At 51.8% G+C, this 19,961-nt stretch overlaps 7 protein-coding genes across 7 annotated transcripts; 5 read left to right on the top strand and 2 right to left on the bottom strand.

The window, feature by feature from the left end:
* Positions 1–204: 204 nt before the first annotated feature.
* N7506_008084 (putative RNA polymerase II transcription elongation factor (Ctr9)) lies at positions 205–3,850 on the top strand (the record flags this gene model as incomplete). The annotated part of the gene is made up of 2 exons (XM_056957377.1): positions 205–1,059; positions 1,112–3,850. The coding sequence occupies 2 exons, from the start codon at positions 205–207 to the stop codon at positions 3,848–3,850; spliced, it is 3,594 nt and encodes a 1,197-aa protein (XP_056811711.1).
* Positions 3,851–5,287: 1,437 nt separating this feature from the next.
* N7506_008083 (uncharacterized protein) lies at positions 5,288–6,432 on the top strand (the record flags this gene model as incomplete). Its single annotated transcript, XM_056957376.1, has 2 exons — positions 5,288–6,082; positions 6,139–6,432. The coding sequence occupies 2 exons, from the start codon at positions 5,288–5,290 to the stop codon at positions 6,430–6,432; spliced, it is 1,089 nt and encodes a 362-aa protein (XP_056811710.1).
* A 3,163-nt stretch (positions 6,433–9,595) lies between these two features.
* Positions 9,596–11,787, top strand: N7506_008082 (uncharacterized protein; the record flags this gene model as incomplete). Its single annotated transcript, XM_056957375.1, has 2 exons — positions 9,596–10,040; positions 10,103–11,787. 2 exons carry the CDS (start codon positions 9,596–9,598, stop codon positions 11,785–11,787), a joined length of 2,130 nt encoding a protein of 709 aa, XP_056811709.1.
* An 850-nt stretch (positions 11,788–12,637) lies between these two features.
* On the top strand, positions 12,638–13,951 carry N7506_008081 (splicing factor ESS-2 family protein; the record flags this gene model as incomplete). The annotated part of the gene is made up of 1 exon (XM_056957374.1): positions 12,638–13,951. One exon carries the CDS (start codon positions 12,638–12,640, stop codon positions 13,949–13,951), a length of 1,314 nt encoding a protein of 437 aa, XP_056811708.1.
* A 360-nt stretch (positions 13,952–14,311) lies between these two features.
* N7506_008080 (uncharacterized protein) lies at positions 14,312–14,791 on the top strand (the record flags this gene model as incomplete). The annotated part of the gene is made up of 1 exon (XM_056957373.1): positions 14,312–14,791. The coding sequence occupies one exon, from the start codon at positions 14,312–14,314 to the stop codon at positions 14,789–14,791; it is 480 nt and encodes a 159-aa protein (XP_056811707.1).
* Positions 14,792–15,055: 264 nt separating this feature from the next.
* N7506_008079 (MID1 family protein) lies at positions 15,056–16,908 on the bottom strand (the record flags this gene model as incomplete). The annotated part of the gene is made up of 2 exons (XM_056957372.1): positions 15,056–15,720; positions 15,771–16,908. The coding sequence occupies 2 exons, from the start codon at positions 16,906–16,908 to the stop codon at positions 15,056–15,058; spliced, it is 1,803 nt and encodes a 600-aa protein (XP_056811706.1).
* A 368-nt stretch (positions 16,909–17,276) lies between these two features.
* On the bottom strand, positions 17,277–19,202 carry N7506_008078 (magnesium transporter CorA family protein; the record flags this gene model as incomplete). The annotated part of the gene is made up of 1 exon (XM_056957371.1): positions 17,277–19,202. The coding sequence occupies one exon, from the start codon at positions 19,200–19,202 to the stop codon at positions 17,277–17,279; it is 1,926 nt and encodes a 641-aa protein (XP_056811705.1).
* Positions 19,203–19,961: the final 759 nt, after the last annotated feature.

The raw sequence follows: 19,961 nt of genomic DNA, 5'->3' as shown, positions 1-19,961 counted from the left end.
GCGGTGCAACCAGCCGCTCTCAATTCTCAACCTCTCCGTCGCCGCGCCGCTGGTCTCCGTGATTCACCTTCGCGCTCGCTTCATAACAGGGGTCGCTTACCTCATTGAACTCCGTCCGACTGCTCTTTGATGGTCTGCTTCTTTTGATCATGAGTTGAGGCTCTTACAATCCTAAACCTACCAAAGTGGCCTCATCCCTACACCATGGCGCCTCTCGAGAACGGCCATACTAACGGCCTGAATGGCGACGCCGTACCATCCACGACACCCCCGGGCAACCTCCGATTCTCTGACATCCCCGACGCAATTGATATCCCCGCATCCAGCTTCGACAGCGAAGTCGAAGTCAGCTTGCTTGAGCTGCCCGAAGATCCTACCGAGCTCTGCACCCTCCTCGAAAACGAAAAAGCCGCAAAGAACTTCTGGGTGATCATCGCGCTCGCATATGCGAAGCGCAATCAGTATGACCATGCCATCGACATCTTGAACAAGGGTCTGGCCTCTGTGGCCCACGGTGCGACAAAGGAGAAGCTCGGCCTTCTGGGTTGGATCTGCTGGCTACTGTTGCTGAAAAGCCGACACGCCCCTCGAGTTGCGCCTGACGGCGAGCTTTACTCCGAAGCTAAGACCAAGGATCACTATCTACAACTTGCGACATCGACATTGAACGAGGCCTCTCGTCTCAACCCAGCTTATCCTCCTTTGTTCTTGGCGCGTGGTGTTCTATGCTTGCTACGTGCATCGCTTTATGCGCCCCGTGCTGTTCGTCCCGGTGCCGTCGATACATCAGAGCGGAACGAGTCTCTTCGACAAGCTTTGAAATGCTTCGACGAGTCCTCCAAGGCCTTCGGTGGTCGGAACATCATGGCGATTTTGGGACGTGCCCGCGCACACTACATGCTGGGAAGATACGCCGAGGCCCTCGAAGGGTACCAGAAGGCTTTGATCAAGATGCCCAATCTCATGGACCCGGATCCTCGCATTGGTATCGGATGCTGCTTGTGGCAACTGGGCTTCAAGGACCAGGCCAAGGTTGCTTGGGAGAGATCACTGGCTCTGGTATGTTTTATAGATACTCTTGTCTCATGGGATGATGACTGACCGAATTTAGAATCCCGAATCCAAGGTTGCCAACATCCTCCTCGCGGTTTACTACCTCTACGACAGCTCTCGCCGCGCCACAACCGACCCCATGTTCGGGTCATTGTACAAAGTGGCCATGACTCAATACACACAAAAAGCGTTTAAGCTCGACAAGGAATGTCCGATGACCTGCTCTCTGTTTGCAGGCTACTTCCTTTTGCGCAAAACGTATTCGACCGTCGAGACCTTAGCACGAAAGGCTATTGAACACACAGATGTCATGTCTATTGCTAGTGACGGCTGGTATATGCTTGGGCGGAAATCACACTACGAGGGTGATGCTGTGCATGCCGCGGAGTTCTACAATCGTTCAGACCAGGCCCGCGGCGGCGGCGAAAAGGGTTACTTGCCCGCGAAATTCGGTGCCGTTCAAATGCAAATCAACAACAAAGACTTCGATGGCGCCAAATTCCGACTGGAGAAAATCGTCCAGCAATCGAAAAACCCAGAGGCGATGACCCTGCTCGCAGCAATCCACGCAGAGGAAGTCTTTGCTGCACAGAAATCCGGTGGCAAGGAGGACAAGTCGAACGAGACCAAGCGAGCAATCACTTTGCTGGAGGCTGTGCGCTCCATGTGGAAGGACGAAAAGCAAAACCTCTCCCCCGATGAGTCGGTTCTTGTCTATCTCGCCCGCTTGTATGAGACTACGGCCCCAGAGAAGAGCATGCAATGCTTGACACAGCTGGAGCAGATTCAGCTTGCTAGCATTCCCGAGGATGCCCGTCCGGATATTGATGACCAGGATGAGCTGAATGCTGCTCTTAGGGAGAGTCTTCCCCCTCAGCTTCTCAACAACATGGGCTGCTTCCTCTACCAGAACGAGAAGATTGCTCTGGCTCGTGGCTTGTTCCAGTCGGCTCTGAACTCTTGTGTGCAAGCCAAGGAGAAGACAGAGGACACCGATCCTGATGCTCTTGTTACTACAATCAGCTACAACCTTGGACGGACTTACGAGGCAGCTGACATGTGGGACGAAGCCAAGAAGGTCTATGAAGGTCTCCTCGAGCGCCACAGCAACTACACAGAAGCCAATGCCCGCCTGACGTATATTGCTCTGCGCCAGAGCCCTACCGACGAAGGCCCGAAGAAGATTGCCAAACTTTACGAATCAGACAACACCAATCTGGAAGTCCGATCGCTTTATGGCTGGTACATCAGCAAGTCCAAGAAGCGTGTTGCCAATCTCGCCGAGGACAATGAGCAGCGCCACTTCAAGCACACTCTCCAATATCACGACAAGCATGACCGATACGCCTTGACTGGAATGGGTAATGTACATCTCCTTTTCGCCCGTGACATGCGCCGCGACACAGAGCAGGACAAGGAGAAGCGCCGCAAGATGTACCAGCGCGCCGTCGAATTCTATGACAAGGCTCTTCAGTTGGACCCCAAGAACGCATACGCCGCTCAGGGTATCGCCATCGCTCTGATCGACGACAGGAAGGAATATAGCGCTGCTGTGCAAGTTTTGTCCAAGATTCGTGACACGATCAAGGACCCCAGTGTCTACCTGAACCTTGGCCACGTCTACGCCGAGCTTCGCCAATTCGCCCGGTCGATTGAACATTACGAGACAGCACTTTCTAAGGATCGCGCCCGTGATGTGCAGATCTTGGCTTGCCTTGGACGTGTCTGGTGGCTGAAAGGAAAGCAAGAAGCAAATCTCGCAGCCATGAAGACCGCACTTGAATACGCTGAGCGCGCCCGGACCGTGTCTCCGGATCAACTCCACCTCCAGTTCAACGTTGCCTTTGTGCAAAACCAAATCGCATCCCTCGCCTACGGTCTACAGCCTACGCAAAAGACGCTTCAGGATGTTCAGGAAGCGGCTGATGGTCTCAAGGAAGCCATCGAGACCTTCGAGCGACTCTCCAAAGAAAAGAGCCCACCGTACCCGAGTGCTGCTCTTGAGCAGCGTGCCAACATGGGACGCACAATTAGCAAGCAGCTTGATCGTGCCATGCAAAGTCAGAAGGAGTACGAAGAAAAGAACGCCGCCAAACTACAGCAAGCGCGCGAAGCTCGGGAAGAAGCAGCTCGCGTCCGTGAAGAAGCGCTCCGCAAGGCCCAGGAAGTCGAGACTGAGCGCAAGAAGCGTATTGCCGAAGAGCGTGCTCAGATGGTCGAGGAAGTTCAACGCCACGCTGCTAAACGCGCTGAAGATGATCGTGCACGTGAGGAAGCTGAGTTGACCAATGATTCCGAGACCGGCGACCGCGTTAAGCGCAAGAAGAAGCCTGTCAGCAAGCGCAAGAAGAAGGGAGATGATTTCATTGCCGAAGAAGATGACGAGCATGATGCGCACAGTGGGGAGAGTGACGCTGGGGAAGCGCCTAAGAAGAAACGACGCTTGGAACGCCGATCTGGCAAGCCTAAGGCTGACAAGGAGAAGGCCGAGAAGCCCGGCAAGTACAAGAGCAGTGAGATGGTCGTTGACTCGGATGACGAACCGGCTTCTGAGAAGGAAGAGACTACGACGCGTCGACGGGGCAATGCTTCCCGTCGTCTTGCCGATGACGACGACGAGGAAGACGAGGAGCCAGAAGAGCAGCCAGAGCAGGAGCAGCCCGAGCCCGAGGCCGAGGCCGAGCAGTCAGAGCACGAGGCCAATGTTCCCGTTGACGGGGCTGGCGATGGTCCGGGTGACGAGGACGAGCTATTCGGCGAGCCATCCAAGACCCAGGACACCGAGATGGAGGATTGATCTACACATTTGTCTCTTTTTTTTCCCCTTCGCAATTGATATCTTCCCGTGTATAATCATTAGCCTTTAGTAAAGCAAAGAACATTCCGACTCTACACAAAATACTCCGTACCATAACACGCCACTGTCTCGTAGATTACAGAAATGCCTCAGCTCTCCATAACCGAGACCGAATAAATTAACGGCCCAAGCGTAGTGGACATGTATACTCGGATCTCGCATTGCAGCTCGGCGGGAGTCCGGTGAACCCCCGAACGCTGACAGTATTGGTTTTTCCTCGGCTTATGACTGGCTAGATTTCAGCTGCTGAGCCCCCAATGTCATCCCGGCCCCTCCACCTTAAGGGCATTTTGGCCCCAGTGCACTGCATACAGTCGCAGTCGGAGTATGCAGGTCCCAGTATGTGTCATTGCGTTCTCGTTTCTTACGAAATTGTGCGACATTTTTCCCCCTCTTCAATTCTGGTGGAAATGGTGTGTCTCCGCACACGGAAAAGCGTGTATATATGGCCATTTGAGTGGCCGTTGAAAGGCCGTGAGTATGCCATTCAGGACTCATATGTCGACATGAAAGAAACTACCGCGAACGTTCTTTTTTTTTTTTTCCTTGATCCAAGGAACTCACGTCAGAGATTTTATAACTCATAGTTAATTCTTCGAATAGAAACATTAGCGTGTTAGTCGACTAGTCGATTAGAGCAATAGCCCGAGTCTAATAGTCGACCACGGCTTCAGTCTTACGGTTCAGGTCTGATCTTCGGTATTTGCTGTCGATCTTTTGTTCGGCATATAGCGGATTAAAATTAACTTCATGGTTCAAATCTGTTCCAGTGGTTTAGTCCAAGGCCTAGTCTGGTAGCTTAAGCATCTGGGGGGCTCTAGTTACAGCTCGAGGTACATTGTACATCTGTCTACCAAACAAACCAGTAGGCCCACAAACTTCGGAAAATTTCGTTAAGACGCAATGGGCTACTTCAATTAAGCATAGCCAATCGACAAGCCAGAGAATGTGTGGATCTCGCCATAAACCCAACAATGACGTCCAAAGTATAGGGTAGGATCGAGACAAGCGATGATATCAACGGGAAGGGTCCTGATCTACGGTTCACCGCCCAATCAGTTAAGGATTGTCCCCATAGTCCAATCAACGGGTCATCTGTCTAAATCTCTTTATACTGTCGCTTTGGAAATCTCTACACACCTTACCTTCTTGAGCTCTACAATCTCCAAAATTTGCCGCAAATGGAAATGCAGTCGTGCCATCGAACTATGTCTCCCATAGTGGACTCACCCAGACACTCTAATAGTCCCGACTTCCTGAAGCACGTCAAACATGCCGCAAGCATCTAGGAACTGAAGTATAAACCTTGGTCAATTCTCCCGAGGTCCAGGGGAGAAATCCACCACCACTCTCCTCTATCTTTTTCAAGGACACATTATGCGTTACGCCTTTGTCGCCCCTGCCATCCTGGCAGTCACTGCCCTTGCGGCTCCTGTGCCCAACCAGGACGACCTGATCGGTACCGCTGGTGTTGCTGCCAACGTTGGCGGTGAAGAGACCACCGGCGTTGCCAAGCGTGATACCGACGATGTTATTGGCGACCTGGGTGCCGCCGTCAACGTTGGCGGCGACAAGACTACCGGTATTGCCAAGCGTGACGCTGACGATGTCATTGGTGACCTGGGTGCCGCTGTTAACGTTGGCGGCGACAAGACTACTGGCATTGCCAAGCGTGACATCGACGACGTTATTGGCAAGCTTGGCCTCGGCGTGAACGTTGGTGGTGATGAGACTACCGGTGTTGCCAAGCGCGATGCCGACGATGTTATTGGCAGCCTGGGCATTGGTGCCAACGTTGGAGGTGCCGACACCACCGGTATCGCTAAGCGTGATACCGACGATGTCATTGGCAAGCTTGGCCTCGGCGTGAACGTTGGCGGTGATGAGACTCTCGGTATTGCTAAGCGTGACACCGACGATGTTATTGGCAGCCTGGGCATTGGTGCCAACGTTGGTGGTGCCGACACCACTGGTATCGCCAAGCGTGATACCGACGATGTTATTGGTGACCTGGGTGCTGCTGTTAACGTTGGCGGCGACAAGACTACCGGTATTGCCAAGCGTGATACCGACGATGTCATTGGTGACCTGGGTGCCGCCGTCAACGTCGGAGGTGCCGGAACCACTGGTATCGCCAAGCGCTCCGAGGACTTGGCTGTGGGCGGAACCAGTGTCAACAACCTCGACATCCCCCCACCATCAACATCAAGAACATTCCTCGCTCCGAGGACAGTTCTATCGACAGCATTGACTCCCCTGTGGGCGTTCCTTCAGTTCTTCTTCCCATCCGTCGTGGAAACGGAAACGGCGAGCATGTGAATGATGATGATGGTCTATTGGGCCTTGGTGGTGTCCTCGGCATCCCCAAGCGCGATGACGCTGTTCTCGGCGACGGCGATCAGAGCACCGGCGGCGTCTTAGGAAGCACCATTGACCTGAAGAAGCGCGATGAGGATAGCTCTATCGGCGGAGTCGGTGGTTTTGAACTCGCTACCCCAATCGTCGATGCTCAAGGCATCTAAATCATCCAGATCAAATGATCTACAGTGCGTGTCTTTCTCCTACCCGATCAAGCAAATCTAACATCCGGTCTAGATCTGGGAGGGCTTTTGACAAATAATCGGAACAAAAGGCGTTCAGGACCTGGTTTGGTATTACATACATAATTTTTAATGAGAAATCAAAAGTATCGAATTTCAGTATTTCTTATGACGTGGATCAAAGAAATGGTGATCTACCGCTAGTCTCAATTGTTTGCTCGAGTCGATCAGGATCTAGTAGACGATAGTACGGAGTAGATGGATCACAAAAACTGTCCTGGGCCGTGAAAGGATTCCCCTGTTCCACGGGCGCACACGCTTTCTGTACGCAGTATGTACAACCAATTTATCACTGGGTTGCATTGGATATTTGGATCGCACATAGTCACATCGAGTCACATCGGAGGATTCAGCCTCAGTAACTTATGATTGTGCTTATTATAGTGCTCCGTACTCCGTACGGAGTAGTGTTAGATTGATCGAATTCTCCATAGTTCTAACGGGATACTTTACCCAGAAAAGCGACCGTTGGAGTGGGCTAGTATTAGCGCGATACTAGTGTCCTCAGGACACAGTTGCAAATTGCAGTATCACTTTTCCCATTCTTCACTAGCGAGGGAAAGAAGAAAGAATCCCAACGGCAAATAGACTAGCGAAATTTCCCAGGTTCCTCTCAAGAGAATATCCCGCTCCTAGACATCTCAAACAGCCAAGCAAATTAGATCGACGATCACTCGGAGAACGTGTTCGTTTGACGCGAACTGAAAGAAGTTAATTCTAAAACGTGCGTCGAACTTAGTTGGAGCTACTCCGTACTGGGAAGCTAGTCCCAGGGATAACTCAGTCGAGACATCTATAGTTCTATACTACGAGTATGAGAGAAGATGCAATTCAGAGACAAAATCCGATCAGATGGGCCTTCAATTTCGGAGCATATTCCTGACGCAGATCTGGCCTCCAAGTGAAAGAACTCCGGGTCTTTGACGCTTGGACGACAAGATGACGATTGATCATCGTTGGGGCGTGCTGGCTCAGCTAAAAGGGGAAAACGGTGGCTCCGAGGATAATTGAGCTACTGAATACCCATGGACACTCACAAAGACCGGGGATCGGGGACTGACACATTGTGTTATACGGAGTAATCCCCGGAGCTATAGATGCCCTAGGCAGGAGAGAGAGAGATATTGACATTCATTGTGTTGACATTGCCGCACCCTAATTCAACTCCCGGGGCGCCCAAGGTTCTAGACGAGATCGTCCGGATACACACTAAAACTAGCGGTTATGAATTCTACAAAGTGGACCTGTATTCATTTTTACTTTTCTACATTTGTTTCGAATTTCAGATCCACTTTCCAGATAGGAAGCTGGTTGATGCAAGATCGTGGGCAGCTTACTCCGTACAGTTTATACCACATACAGCATAATACATACCATGGCAAAAAAAGGAAAGAGGAACGAGGATGTACTGAGTACGTTGTGCTACAATAATATCTTCAATTTCATAATCTCAGATGCATTTCGTATGCACATACCAACTATCGAGTCGGAAGCACTTGGTATACCCCGCTGAGACAACGCAACTCTCCGACAGGAACTGCAAGGGACTCACCGGTGACTTCCGGATGCTCACATTCTTCATCTGCATCTCTTACATCCCCGAGGCTTGGGATTTTCGAGAAGCTTGTGTTTTGCTTTTCTTCCCTGCTGATCATCAAGCACGAGATAGGGGAACGGCACCCTCCGACCTTACAGTCTAATCCTTACAGTTCGCAAGGCACATGGACCTAGGCGACGCGTAGTGTTATCGGTGCGTGGAATCTCGGGGTAAATATTCAATGTTACTTGTACAAGCGAAGTAATACGCCCCCACAGCCGTAGTGTAGATTGAGCCCTAGAGAGGTACTAAAGGTAGGGCCGGGATCCTTCAGATGGAAAACCGTTGAACCGAGGCTCCGCTATGCACTATGCGGGGAAAGAGGCATGGCTGTCTCAGGCTTTACGCAAGGCGTTTGAGAATAAAAAAATTGTGAAGCTACGTGAAATATGAGGCTGGATGAAAAATGGGATGTTAGAAACATTGGCTGTGTGAGAGGTTGTGCTGGGACATGGTTGGTGCGAAGTATGAGTGGAAATCACTTCCAGTGTGCGCGTGTGCCAATGTGCGTGACAAAGTGATGAGGACTCCTATCCACTTCAGTCTGGACTTTGTAATGTTTCTACCTGATGTAAGGACTCTGCAAAAGGCATACTCCGTACACAATGGAGTATACTGAGTATGCGGAGTACGCGCAGAGTATGGGGGATTGGATCTCATAATGGTTCAATTCTCTGGTCACGTCTAGATAGACACACGTTCTGATAGACTTCTCTGCCGCGTTAAACCTTGGGAAGTTCTAGATTGGGACTGCTAGTGTCAACGATGATCTTTCTCTCCAATACCCGATAGCGATAACACCATCACACTAGGTACTCCGTACTCCATACGGAGTACTTCAATACGGAGTACCAATAGACTGGGTGTACAAGTGTATAGCGAGGACTCCGTATTGTGCAGAGCCAAAGAAAGGAGAAACCAAAATAACACGGAACGGGGCGTATCGGACCGCTGATACCTACCAGTTACAGACTAGCGGCTTATGTCTACCCTGGTTAGCCCCCCCCACAATCGGGGCTCCAGCACGTTCAGGACCAACCCCCTGGATCCAGATGCGACTAATTGGGTTTCGGCTCCATTATTTGGATCAGTACCTTGGGTTATGTCCCGTGTATTGAAACCCAGTACCAATGTTTGCTTATGTTTGATGTAGATGCTTCTTCGGATAGATGCAGGGTGTGACAGATAGAATTCGATCATACGGTGGACTGATTGATACACCGCAAAGTCCTCGAAAAGAAAAGTAGAGATGATAAAAGTAAAACAACAACAATAACAAAGGACTCTGAGCAAAGAGCTTTGCCAATACCGAGGTACAAAAAATACAAAAATACAAAAATAACCCCTGAGAGGCTCCACAGGCCCCGTCCGTGGTATTGTCTCGTCATTGAGTATTCTATTAATTTATTATCAGCCCTCTGCTCCAACCGTTCCCTCGGGGGATCTCCAGATTTCATTTATCATGGTGTAACTGTCCTTTCCTAAATCATGTCATACGCACCATTCTCAATGGCAAAACAGTGGGACGACGACGGCAGTGACCGTCCATCAACAACCTCGTCGAACGAGCAACTAGATCACGCTCATGTCCGCTCCAAGTCGACAGCCCACACGAACAGCCCAAAGCGGCTCTCCGTCTTCAGTGGTCGCTCCCGGAGCAACACCACCACCTCGACCTCCTCTCGCCGCTCACCAGGTTCCTCAATGACCTCGGATGGTTCAATCCCCGATGAGCGCACTGTCTCCTCCTTGGGTCAACGCTCCGATAAGGACAAGTCATCTCGGTCCTTTTTGGCGCGGGGAAGCCGCATCCTTCGTCGACAGGGTAGTAAGATCAATATCGTCGCAACATTGGACGAGGAAGATGAGGTGGATCGTGAAAAGCCCCGGGATAGAGAGCTGTTCGGGCGTCGTTCCCGTCATACCGACAACAGTAAGTTGCTCGTTGCCATGGTGCCCAATATCACCGTCACTCAATTGACCCGAACCTTGCAGGTGAACGCCTGAAAAGCCTCATATCTGATCCATACGATTTCCATCACCTGACTCATACCAATCCGTCCCAATTCCAAGCTCTGGATCAGACTCGTGAGAACGACCTTGTCACCGAATTTTCTGCCATTCGCGCATCGCAACGGCCCCAGACCGGGCTGAAAGGTATCCGCGCCGAGGACATTCATTTCCGTAACTTCTCCGCCGATGATCTGGCCGTGTTTGGAACTGCCACTACCGTCGACGAGCCGAGTTTGAGCCCGCCGGTATCCCCCAAGGCAAGCCATGGTCATGCTCGCCAAGGATCTCGCGCGAATGAGAACTTCTCTCGTCCTGTGTCCAGGTACCCTCGCTCTTGCCCTACCACTCCCCCTCCACCTTCAGTGCCGGAGACCCCTCCCCCAGAGACCATCGAGCCAGAGCCTCGCGCCATTGATGAGATCCTGGGTCTGTCATCCGCCGTGACCTACCCAGAGTGTCTTCAGTCCACACCACCAACCCGGTTCTTCAGCCCCGAGCCCACAGGTGACAGTGTCAGGACTTCATCAATGAGCAGCCAATATGATCTGGCAGATGTACCCGAGGAAGAGGAAGCAACCCGATACTGGGATAGCCCGCAGTCCAGCGTCGGATGTCCCGACTCGCGCTCCGTCTCTCAGGCCAGCCCGGCCCCCAAGACCGACTCACCGAGCGTTGGCGAGCCTAATGCTCCAATGTCGATCTTTGTGGCCGAGGAGCTGTCAAGAAAATTCTCCGAGGCTCTCGGCTCCCCCACTCTCCCCCAACACCTTCAAAACACCAACACCCAGGTGGTCGCACCCGCCGAGCCAATTGCTGAGCTCCACCGCTTCTCATACGAGGACGAGATGTACGACTCTTGGGATGCTGACATCGACTACTGCTACGAACACGCAGCAGAGTCGACCTCCAATTTTGATTGGACTCGCACATCTCTCGATGAGTCCCGTCCTCAGGTTGGCGTAGCTTGCAGTGATGGACCTTGGCTCTCTCCCAAAGCCCGCCACCTCCAGCCCAGCCCACTCAGCTCTTCTGAGCTCCCCACACCAGACCTGAACCCAAGCCCTGCATCCATGCCCACCCACTCCGCCGCAACCCCCTCCAGCGACTTTGGTCAGGTATTTCGCAACCCCGACTACTTCCCCATCAGCACTCTGAGCAAGATCGCCGAGCCTTTGTACGAAGAGTACATCACCACGGACGGCGAATCAGACCGTCACTTTCCCTTTGCCGGCATGCCCATCTCCCCACGCAGCAGCTTTTCTCCAATTAGCAAGTGCAACAGCCAGGAGAGCCTGATGCTCTCTCGCGCGGCCTCGATCGCGCGCAAGCATCGTTCCTCCGTCTCAACAACCAGTGTTCCCGAGCTCATCCACTCCCTCTCAAGCAGCCGCGAGCTGATGCCCACCGACCGCTTGACAGCCGCCGAGGCCCTAACTCGCCCTCCTTCGGCGTCGCACCGCCAAACAAAGAGCCTCGCCGAGCACCAGCTTCTGAACAATAGCAGCAGCACCAGTCTGGAGGAAATGCCGGTCCACGACCGCACCAAGTCCACCTCTGAGGTTGACATCAGAGTCGAGGCTCCTCTGCCTCCCTTGCCACCCAAGAACCCAAACCGAAAGCCGAAGAGTCGCTCGCCTTCGTACTCTCTCTTCCCCACTGCTCACTGAGTCTCTCTCGTTATCTCAAGTCAGGGGTCTATTCCCTGACCTCTGACCCCCCTTGCATATCTTTCCGCTTTGTCATCACCCTCACCCTCTCTATACGAGTCATGATCTGTTTCCTTGTGTCTGTTTAACTCTTGTCCGCCTATCAGCCGTTTCTTTTATTTTTTTGGTTTTGGTTTTGTTGCACGCATGTCTCAACAGTCGATCTTTGCATTTCTCAGCGATCAGCGATTTCTTTGGTGTTGGATGGAATTTGGGAAAAAAGAAAATTGGAAATGGAAAGGAAAAGGGAGGTTGATTTTTTGGGGTCATTCGCTAGCCCTTGTTATAGATTATAGATGGGCTACGTCCCAATGCAGCCCGTTGGCATGATTTATTGGCTTTCAAACAGTGTGCATATAAGAACTACAATAGAAGTGTAGTTAGCATGTATCCAGTATAATGTACAAGCCTCAGTGCCGCGCTCACGCGCGGCCAAAAAGACGATGATAGTTGCTTATAAACAGGAGTAGTTATGTAATGGCTTAGCCTCGTATTTCGATTGGTAAAGGAAGAGAGTTATCATCAACTTCGGGACCTCCTTGTAAATGTCTTTTCAACTGTCCTTTCAACTGTCTTTGCGGATGTCCACCCAAGATTCCGACTAATTGTCTAGCCATCATGAATGGCCGAGAAAAGAAAGACTTGGCTAAGCCGTGAACAGAGAATTAGGGATAAGTACGTACATAGAAGTACCTCCAGGGCTATATGGAAAGTACAAGGACGATCGTTCAAGTACAACTTTCCTAAAGCGGTTAGATCGTGGATCCGTATCTTATCGCCACTCACTGCTCTGATCTCTTCTTCACCAACCATGCCACCTCCCCCGTCGCAAGAGCTGGCCAAGCGACCTGCTGGCCAGCTCATGCCCCCTCCGCCCCCACCAAAGCGAATCAAACGACCCGCAACGGTTCTGGAGGAAGATGCCTACACTAGCAGCGTGTCCCACATCATCGCCCGCGACTTTTTCCCCGGATTACTCGAAACACATGCCAAGCAGGAATATCTGGATGCTATAGACTCCAAAGACAAAGAATGGATCTCAAGCTCCAAGAAGAAGCTGGCAGATGTCATGCGTACCCCTACGCCAGGGTCAAACGCCCGGCGAAAGAGAGACACGACACCCGCAACTCATTTCGGACGACCCCAAGACACCCCTCACGCTACCCCTCATGGATGGGGAGGCGATACACCGATGTCAGTGGCATCACATACGAGCACAGTGACAGAAACACCAACACCACCTGCACCTGATGTGTCGAATATGGGTCTCCTCGGCTTCCATTCAAAGTACACAAGTGACGACAACGAATCCTTCTATAAAGTTGTGGACAAACAAAACGAGAAAAAACGAGAAAAATACCCCTGGCTCTGGAATGATAACAAGATCCCCTCTGCCCGCCAAATCGCACACAGTCAACAAGAAACAAAGCGCATCACAGCCGCAGGCGGCAATCCGGAGATGAGCGTGGTCCCAATCAAGACGGACCTCAACGCCCGTCCAGCAAGGCCAGACGCCTGGAAATCTCGTCCGGATAATACCCTCATGTTCCTCCCATCTTCGGTGGAAGATACCCATGAAACCCTCAGCCAAAAAGCAGAACGCACCTCTCGCGCCGCCCCAAAGCAAACCCTCTACCACAACACAAGGCTCCCAGACCCAGAAGCCACAGCGGCAGCCAATGCCATCCCTCCATCACCTTCAATATCAGCTATCCAAGACGCAATCGCCGGCCGACCACGCCTCGAAGAATCAGAGGTATACACAGGCAGCGAGACGCCGCGTGTGAACGGCTACGCATTCGTCGAAGAAGACGAGCCCGAGCCCGAGCCCACTAAAGACGACGAGATAGACTGGCGTCTCCTTGGCTCTGGCTCTGCAGAGCGAAATCCCTTCCAGCTGGCTGAGACGGGCAAGCGCGAAGCACTGCACCACCGGATGGTCGATCGCGTAGCGAGGAATAAGCGCGCTGAAAAAGCCGCTCATAGCCAGACGCCTGTGGCTACACCTTTTAGACATAGAGGCGCTACGCCTGGGAAGATGCTTACGCCTGCAGCGCAGAAGTTATTGCATAGGGTTGGCACGCCCAGGGCGAAACCGAGGGTGGATTGGTCGCCTAGGAAATAAGTATGATACCATGGAGCTATTCTGCTTGAATGGACCTTTGCAATCATTTTCGATCATTTACATAAGAACATTTCACTCTGGTTATTTGTGCAGGCATTCAGACCTCGGGATGTAGATGTAGATGTAGAGATCCGCGGTATCGGGCCGAGCAGGAATCGATTCCCGAGTACCCCCGACTTGGGCACTCATTTTCAACGATGATATCTAGTTCTACCACTTAACATCAACTACCTGCATATATGAGAACATCTGTATAATACCCGACTCACACCCGTAGGTCATTTCCAAGGTTGCCCTGGCAGGTAAAAACCCACCACTAACAGAGCTATCCAGATCCATACAAAGACAAGAGTTATCAAAATGAGCATCGGGGCAACACAAAAAGAGCAGAGCCCAACAAATCCAACCTCAAATATGGGCACCTCAAACCAATCAAAAGCCAAGACACAAATATCAATCGGGACAGAATCTAAAGTCCCAGAAGAATATTACAGACCAGATGAAACGCCACTGTTCAAGAAATTGCAAAAGAATCGTTTGACAAAGACGCGCACGAAACAGCTTCTCCGTGCTGCGGAGAGAGGGTTTAATGATCCGCCACCGCCGCCTGGATTGGGGGATTGCTGTGGGAGTTCATGTGACCCTTGTGTGAGGGATCTTTGGAAAGAGGAGATTGGGATTTGGAGGGAGAGGTGGGGTGAGTGGGCAGAGGAGAAGGGAAGCGAGGCGAAGGAGAAGGAGAAAGTGGAAGAGTCGAATGGGAAGAAAGAGGTACAGAATCGAGGGAAAGTGACTAGTAAGGGGGTTAAAAAGACTTTACAGAAGGAGTTGGAGTGGTAATTGTATAACAGAGACGAGTTATGATGTACTTGTTCGGTTTGGGCTTATAAAGTCGGCTATAGAGGCCAAGCAGCATGTTTTTACAGTTCTTGACCTCGAACTTATGATGATGGGCCTTCACAAGGGGCCTTCAAGTATAATTTGTGAGATTGACGAAGTCCATACTCTACGCGTGTAGGACCATGTAGATCCAGGCTTCTGGTTGTTAGAGTTAGAGTTAAGAAAGACATCATAAGAAAGGTTCTATACATCATTGCAATGCCGCTAAACAAACAAAAGCGCTACCAAGCCAACCAAGACAGTCCACCAGGCCGCAGCCCCAACACGAGCTCCAAGACTCAGATAATACACAGCACCCAGATAGGAACAAGTGATAACCCCATCCGAATTCCGGTATCCATAAGAAGAATTAAGCCAACTCCCTTCAGGACACGAGAAACCCAATGAAGAAGGACAGCTTTTGACGAGGGTATGGCAGATATCCTGACAGGGTAGGATCTCTTTATATGGCCCCGGTTTGACAAGCTCGTCGATGATGGGATTGCGCGAGTTGTTCGACGCAACGGATTTTCTGTAGGGACTATCGCTTGGCAGCGAAGTGCCGTTGAAGAAATCCTGCCCTGCGTTGCGGACGGCGAGGTAGGATTCTGTGGCGGAGTAATCTGCGCATCGTGGGATGGTGACGCTGCACAGCCATTCGCGGTATGCTTTTTCGCAGTCTGCGCAGGTAACCGACAAGGAAAACATTGATTCATCGTCTGTCTTGCATTGGACTTGCTGTAATGAGTAGTTGAAGTTCTTGTAATACTTTGAAGCGTAGGAGTCGTAGATCGTGCGTAATTTGTCCACGCTGAGGTCCGGGTTTGATGGGACGGCATAAGCGACCTCAGAGCAGAAGGTGAGATTGAAAAGGACGGCGCAGTTATCGTCTAAACATGTGAGCTGGAATCGAGTGTGAGCGTCGATCGAAGTGACCTACCTGCTTTCGTTGTGAAATTCATTGGTCTCCAGACCTTGCCGCCGCCGCCGACGATTCCGTTACCCGATGCAGTAGAATTGCCAACCATCGCGAGAAGGCCCTCGTAGGATGAGCTTCTGTTCAACCCTGTAATGTAGAACTGCTCTTTGGGCTTGTTGCCCAATCCCCGACTGGTCATACCAACCTCGGTGATATTACTGATCCGGCCGACCTGCGACAGACTATCAAGAGCACAGAAGGACTGCTCCAAGCCCTTCAGCGCGGTGTTGTTGATATTGTGTGCGAACATCGTAAACGGCGGCACCATGTTCATCCACTGATGGTAATTCGTAGTATTCTTGTCCGACTCCGTCAAATTATTGGTGACAAGCAGCGCAGCTGAGTTGTCCGCGTCAATGAAAAACAAATTCGTGTCGTTGACCCATTGATGAAAGTACTCGTCGATCGAGGCCGCAAGTTGGAACGTGTAGCCTCCCGTGTACTCCGTGGAATTCGGCGCTGCAACTCCAATAAACACGTCGCTGTCCGTATCCTTCGTGATCCCCAGGTACCCGCCAGAAGCCGTGTACTTGTCCTGCAGATCGTCATCCTTGCCCGGCCCTGGCTCTTCCAGATCCTTCGAGTTCGAAACATAGACCTCCAATTGTGGGAAATCGCCATGCGCCCCGGTCTTATTGGTATGCGGCTTGCTGCACGTCGTCAGAGACAGGTATACCGTTGTGGTGTCTCGCTCAACGAGCGCGCGTTTCCGTAATTCATGGCTCGAGCTTGTGTCGTCGTCGTTATCGGACACGTAGGCAGGAAGTCCCACCCCCGCGGCGGCGTGGGGACCATTCACCACGTCCTTGGGCAGGTAGAACCACAGTACATCGCCGAGTTGGAGCGATTCGAGCGCAAATTGATTGTTTCCGAGGGATTTGGCGTTATTGGGGTATCGGCGAACGAGGTCGAGTCCGTTGGAGTGGCCATTTTCGTCGAGGCTGTCGCGAAGTTCCAGGCCGTTGAATGAGTCGAGCGCGACAGGGAGACCGGCTCCGTCGCTGGCGAAATTGAGATCTAAGCCATGGCCGGCTTGGACCAAGCCGAATATGAATGTGCTAACTGCGGCGAGATAGCACTGCAGGTTGTGTGGACGCATGGAAGGGGGTCGCAAGTGCTTGAGGGAAGAAAATCAACGGGCATAGTTCGGCGATAAGTTGTAAGGTTATTTTTAGCCTGTCTACGTCTGCGTCTACACACTGCATTACTACAGAAGTATTCAGTTGCTCACATCTTCTGTACATTTCTTAAGCGCTTGAGTATCATGAAGTATCTTTGGATGAGCTACTTTTTCTCTCTCGCCATTCGAGTTGGAATTGAGCAAACAATGTAGGCGTTTGTCCACTAACGTCGGTGAGAACTTCCTTACACTTTTGCTGTACATGAAATTTGAACTATTAACTCCATATGTATTTCAGATAAATGTACTTCGAGATAAGCAATGCAAATAAGAACAAAAAGAAAACATCAAACCAACTTCTGCCACCGAGCAAGACCCATACTGACGGCCACAATCAGGCCCATGACCCCGAGAATTCCGAAGAACCAGCCCAGGCCGGCAGTATCCTTCCCAGGAACTTCGACGTTCATACCGAACAGACCACAGATCAAGTTCATTGGGACCAAAATAGTCGCAATCAACGTGACCTTGCTCAGTACTTTATTAACATGGTTTCCGAGCACCAGATTCGTCACATTCAACTGTGCAAGGTAATTGGTGTGCGAACGACTCAGCATCTTCTCGAAGTGAGCCAAATTCGACATCATGGTCACAACGTGATCCTGAATATCACCCAAGTAGAGACCAATATCGCCACGCGGTGTCATCGCATACTGCTCGTTGCACCGTTTCGAGAATCCGCGAATAACATCCGCCTTTCCGCCAAGCAGCCGCATAAGACTCATGACTTTCTTACGCAACCCTCCAATTCGCGGAAGGAAGGATTCGAAATCGTCGACTCGAGCAATGAATACGTGGTCTTCAATCGCCTCAGATTCCAACTCTACGTCGCGAATCACAGGCCCAAAACTATCGACGATGTCATCGATCATGGCATAACAGATCCAGTCGCTGGATAGAGAGACATAGTCGCGGAGTTTTCCGATACGCTTGCGGACGTTGGCGGCGTGCGGGTTGTCGACGAAGGAGAAGGTCAGGACGCCGTCTCGGAAGACCACCATGTAGAAGTTGACAGGCTCGAGGTACTCTTCGCTAGTCTTGTCTTGTTGGAAGAAAGTACGGAAACAGACAAAGTAGTACTGCTTGAAGAGTTCGACCTTCTCACGCGCTTCTTGTGTTTGAATATCCTCCGTCGTCAGCGGATGAATATTGAAGGCGCGAGAAATCGCACCGAGCTCGTCGTCCGTGGGGTTGACAACATCGAGCCACCAGACACCTCCTTCGGGGCCGAGCTCAAAGAGATCGCGGAAGGTCTCACCGGGCAGAACGAGGTCGCCCAGACCGGCGGCGTGGACGGTGGTTTGAGACTCCGATGAGAAGAACCCGAAACGGGTGGGTTCGTTCTCATTCTGGAGGACTTTAACCAGCTCCTTTTCGTCTGTGATTTTGGGAACCTTCTCGTCTTCCGAGTCAGACTGATCGGTCTTCTTGATTTCGCCGATCTCAGGGCTTTCCGCGCCAGGGCGGAGATCATAGAATACGCGCGGCTTCTTGCTCTGCGAGCTCATGCTATGCTTGCGGCGGCCGGCAGCCCTGGTCTGTTGGCTGAGAGCCACAAACTCCTCCAGTTCCTCGTAGTCAATGACAGGGAGACGACCGATGACGGGTGGCCGACCTGGCTCATCAAAGCATGCCTCCTCCGTGTCGAATGGCACATCGCCTAGCTGGGGCCGGATGGCACTAGCATTGCTGAATGTCGGGCGGCGATTGTGAGTGCCACCGGAGACGGTGCGATGCAGGATCGCCTCGAGATCGGGAGGCGCAATGCTGTCGAGAGTATTGGCGCGCTCGCGACGACGGGGATCGGCGAAAGCATCGACGGAATTGGGAGGGGAGGAGGAGCGAGCGGAGACGGACGAGGAGCAGGAAGCGTTGGCGAGATCCTGGTTCACGATGCTGATGCGACGTGGAGTTTGATAGTTGGCAGCGGGGTCGACCGAGAAATGTCGAGGGATTCCATCGTCGTCAGTGACGGCGTTTTCGAAGTCGCGGAAGACGGGACCGTCTCGCAATGCATCTTGCGGGTTCAGCAAGTCAGGACGCTCGGGGATATCCACGGGGCTTTGCATATTGTGCGGGCTGTAAGATCGCTCAATGGGGGACTGAATCCGCGGCGGCGTCTGCATTTGGTGACGGTGGTCATCCAGTTCGGGAACCGGGGTACTGTACCGGGTCAGGTACTCGTACCGCTCGGATCTGGGAGACTCGGACATCTCGGTGTTGGTAGGTGATTTAAGCCAGATTGGTTAGTTAAGAGGGAGAATGTATTATTCTCTTGGAAAGCACGACGGCCGAAGCAGACGTAAGCCGGCGAGAGGTTCGTTCAAGGGTGACGGCCCTCCATCCATGAGCCAGACCCGTTCCGTTCCCGAGGGCCTGGCGATACCGACAAACGTCTGACGGCCACAGTAAGAAGTTGGGGGTAAACCCAGTTAGGGAGGTCGAGTGTCGCCCCCGCAGAAGACCCGGAACTTAGGGCCCGCGAGAGGGTGGAGGAGAGAGGCCTTGGTGTAGCGAAGTCCCGCCAACTTGAAGTGATGTGAAGAGGAGCTTGGGTGCTCCAGGATTGCAGATGGAAGAGAATTTGGATATGATTCTCCTAATTCTCCGCGATGTCCAATGTCCTGTCGGATTGGGTGCAGTGATGATCGAACGCGGCCGAGGCCAAAGATGGGATGAGTTAAAGATCCACAGTTTCAAAAGAAAACCACAGATATAGACGTTGAGTAGAGAAAGATCAAGTATTGACACCTCAAGGGCGATTGTAATGGAGAAGCGAGGAAAGAGGAATAGTGGGGAGTGTCCAGAGCTAATAGAAAATTTTCGCAAGCGGGTCGGGTCATAGGCCTATACTTAGTCCACATACTCTTCACTAACGGAGTACTCCGTTCAATCCAATTAATTTATTCTAATTCTTTTCTTACTACTTGATACTTCGTACGGAGTACTGCTTCACCGTCAGCCCTTTGAGG

Source organism: Penicillium brevicompactum, assembly GCF_028827555.1.
Source record: "Penicillium brevicompactum strain IBT 35665 chromosome Unknown utg000005l_segment0_segment0, whole genome shotgun sequence".
Lineage (NCBI taxonomy): Eukaryota > Fungi > Ascomycota > Eurotiomycetes > Eurotiales > Aspergillaceae > Penicillium > Penicillium brevicompactum.
This window is presented reverse-complemented; position numbering and strand designations above follow the sequence as displayed.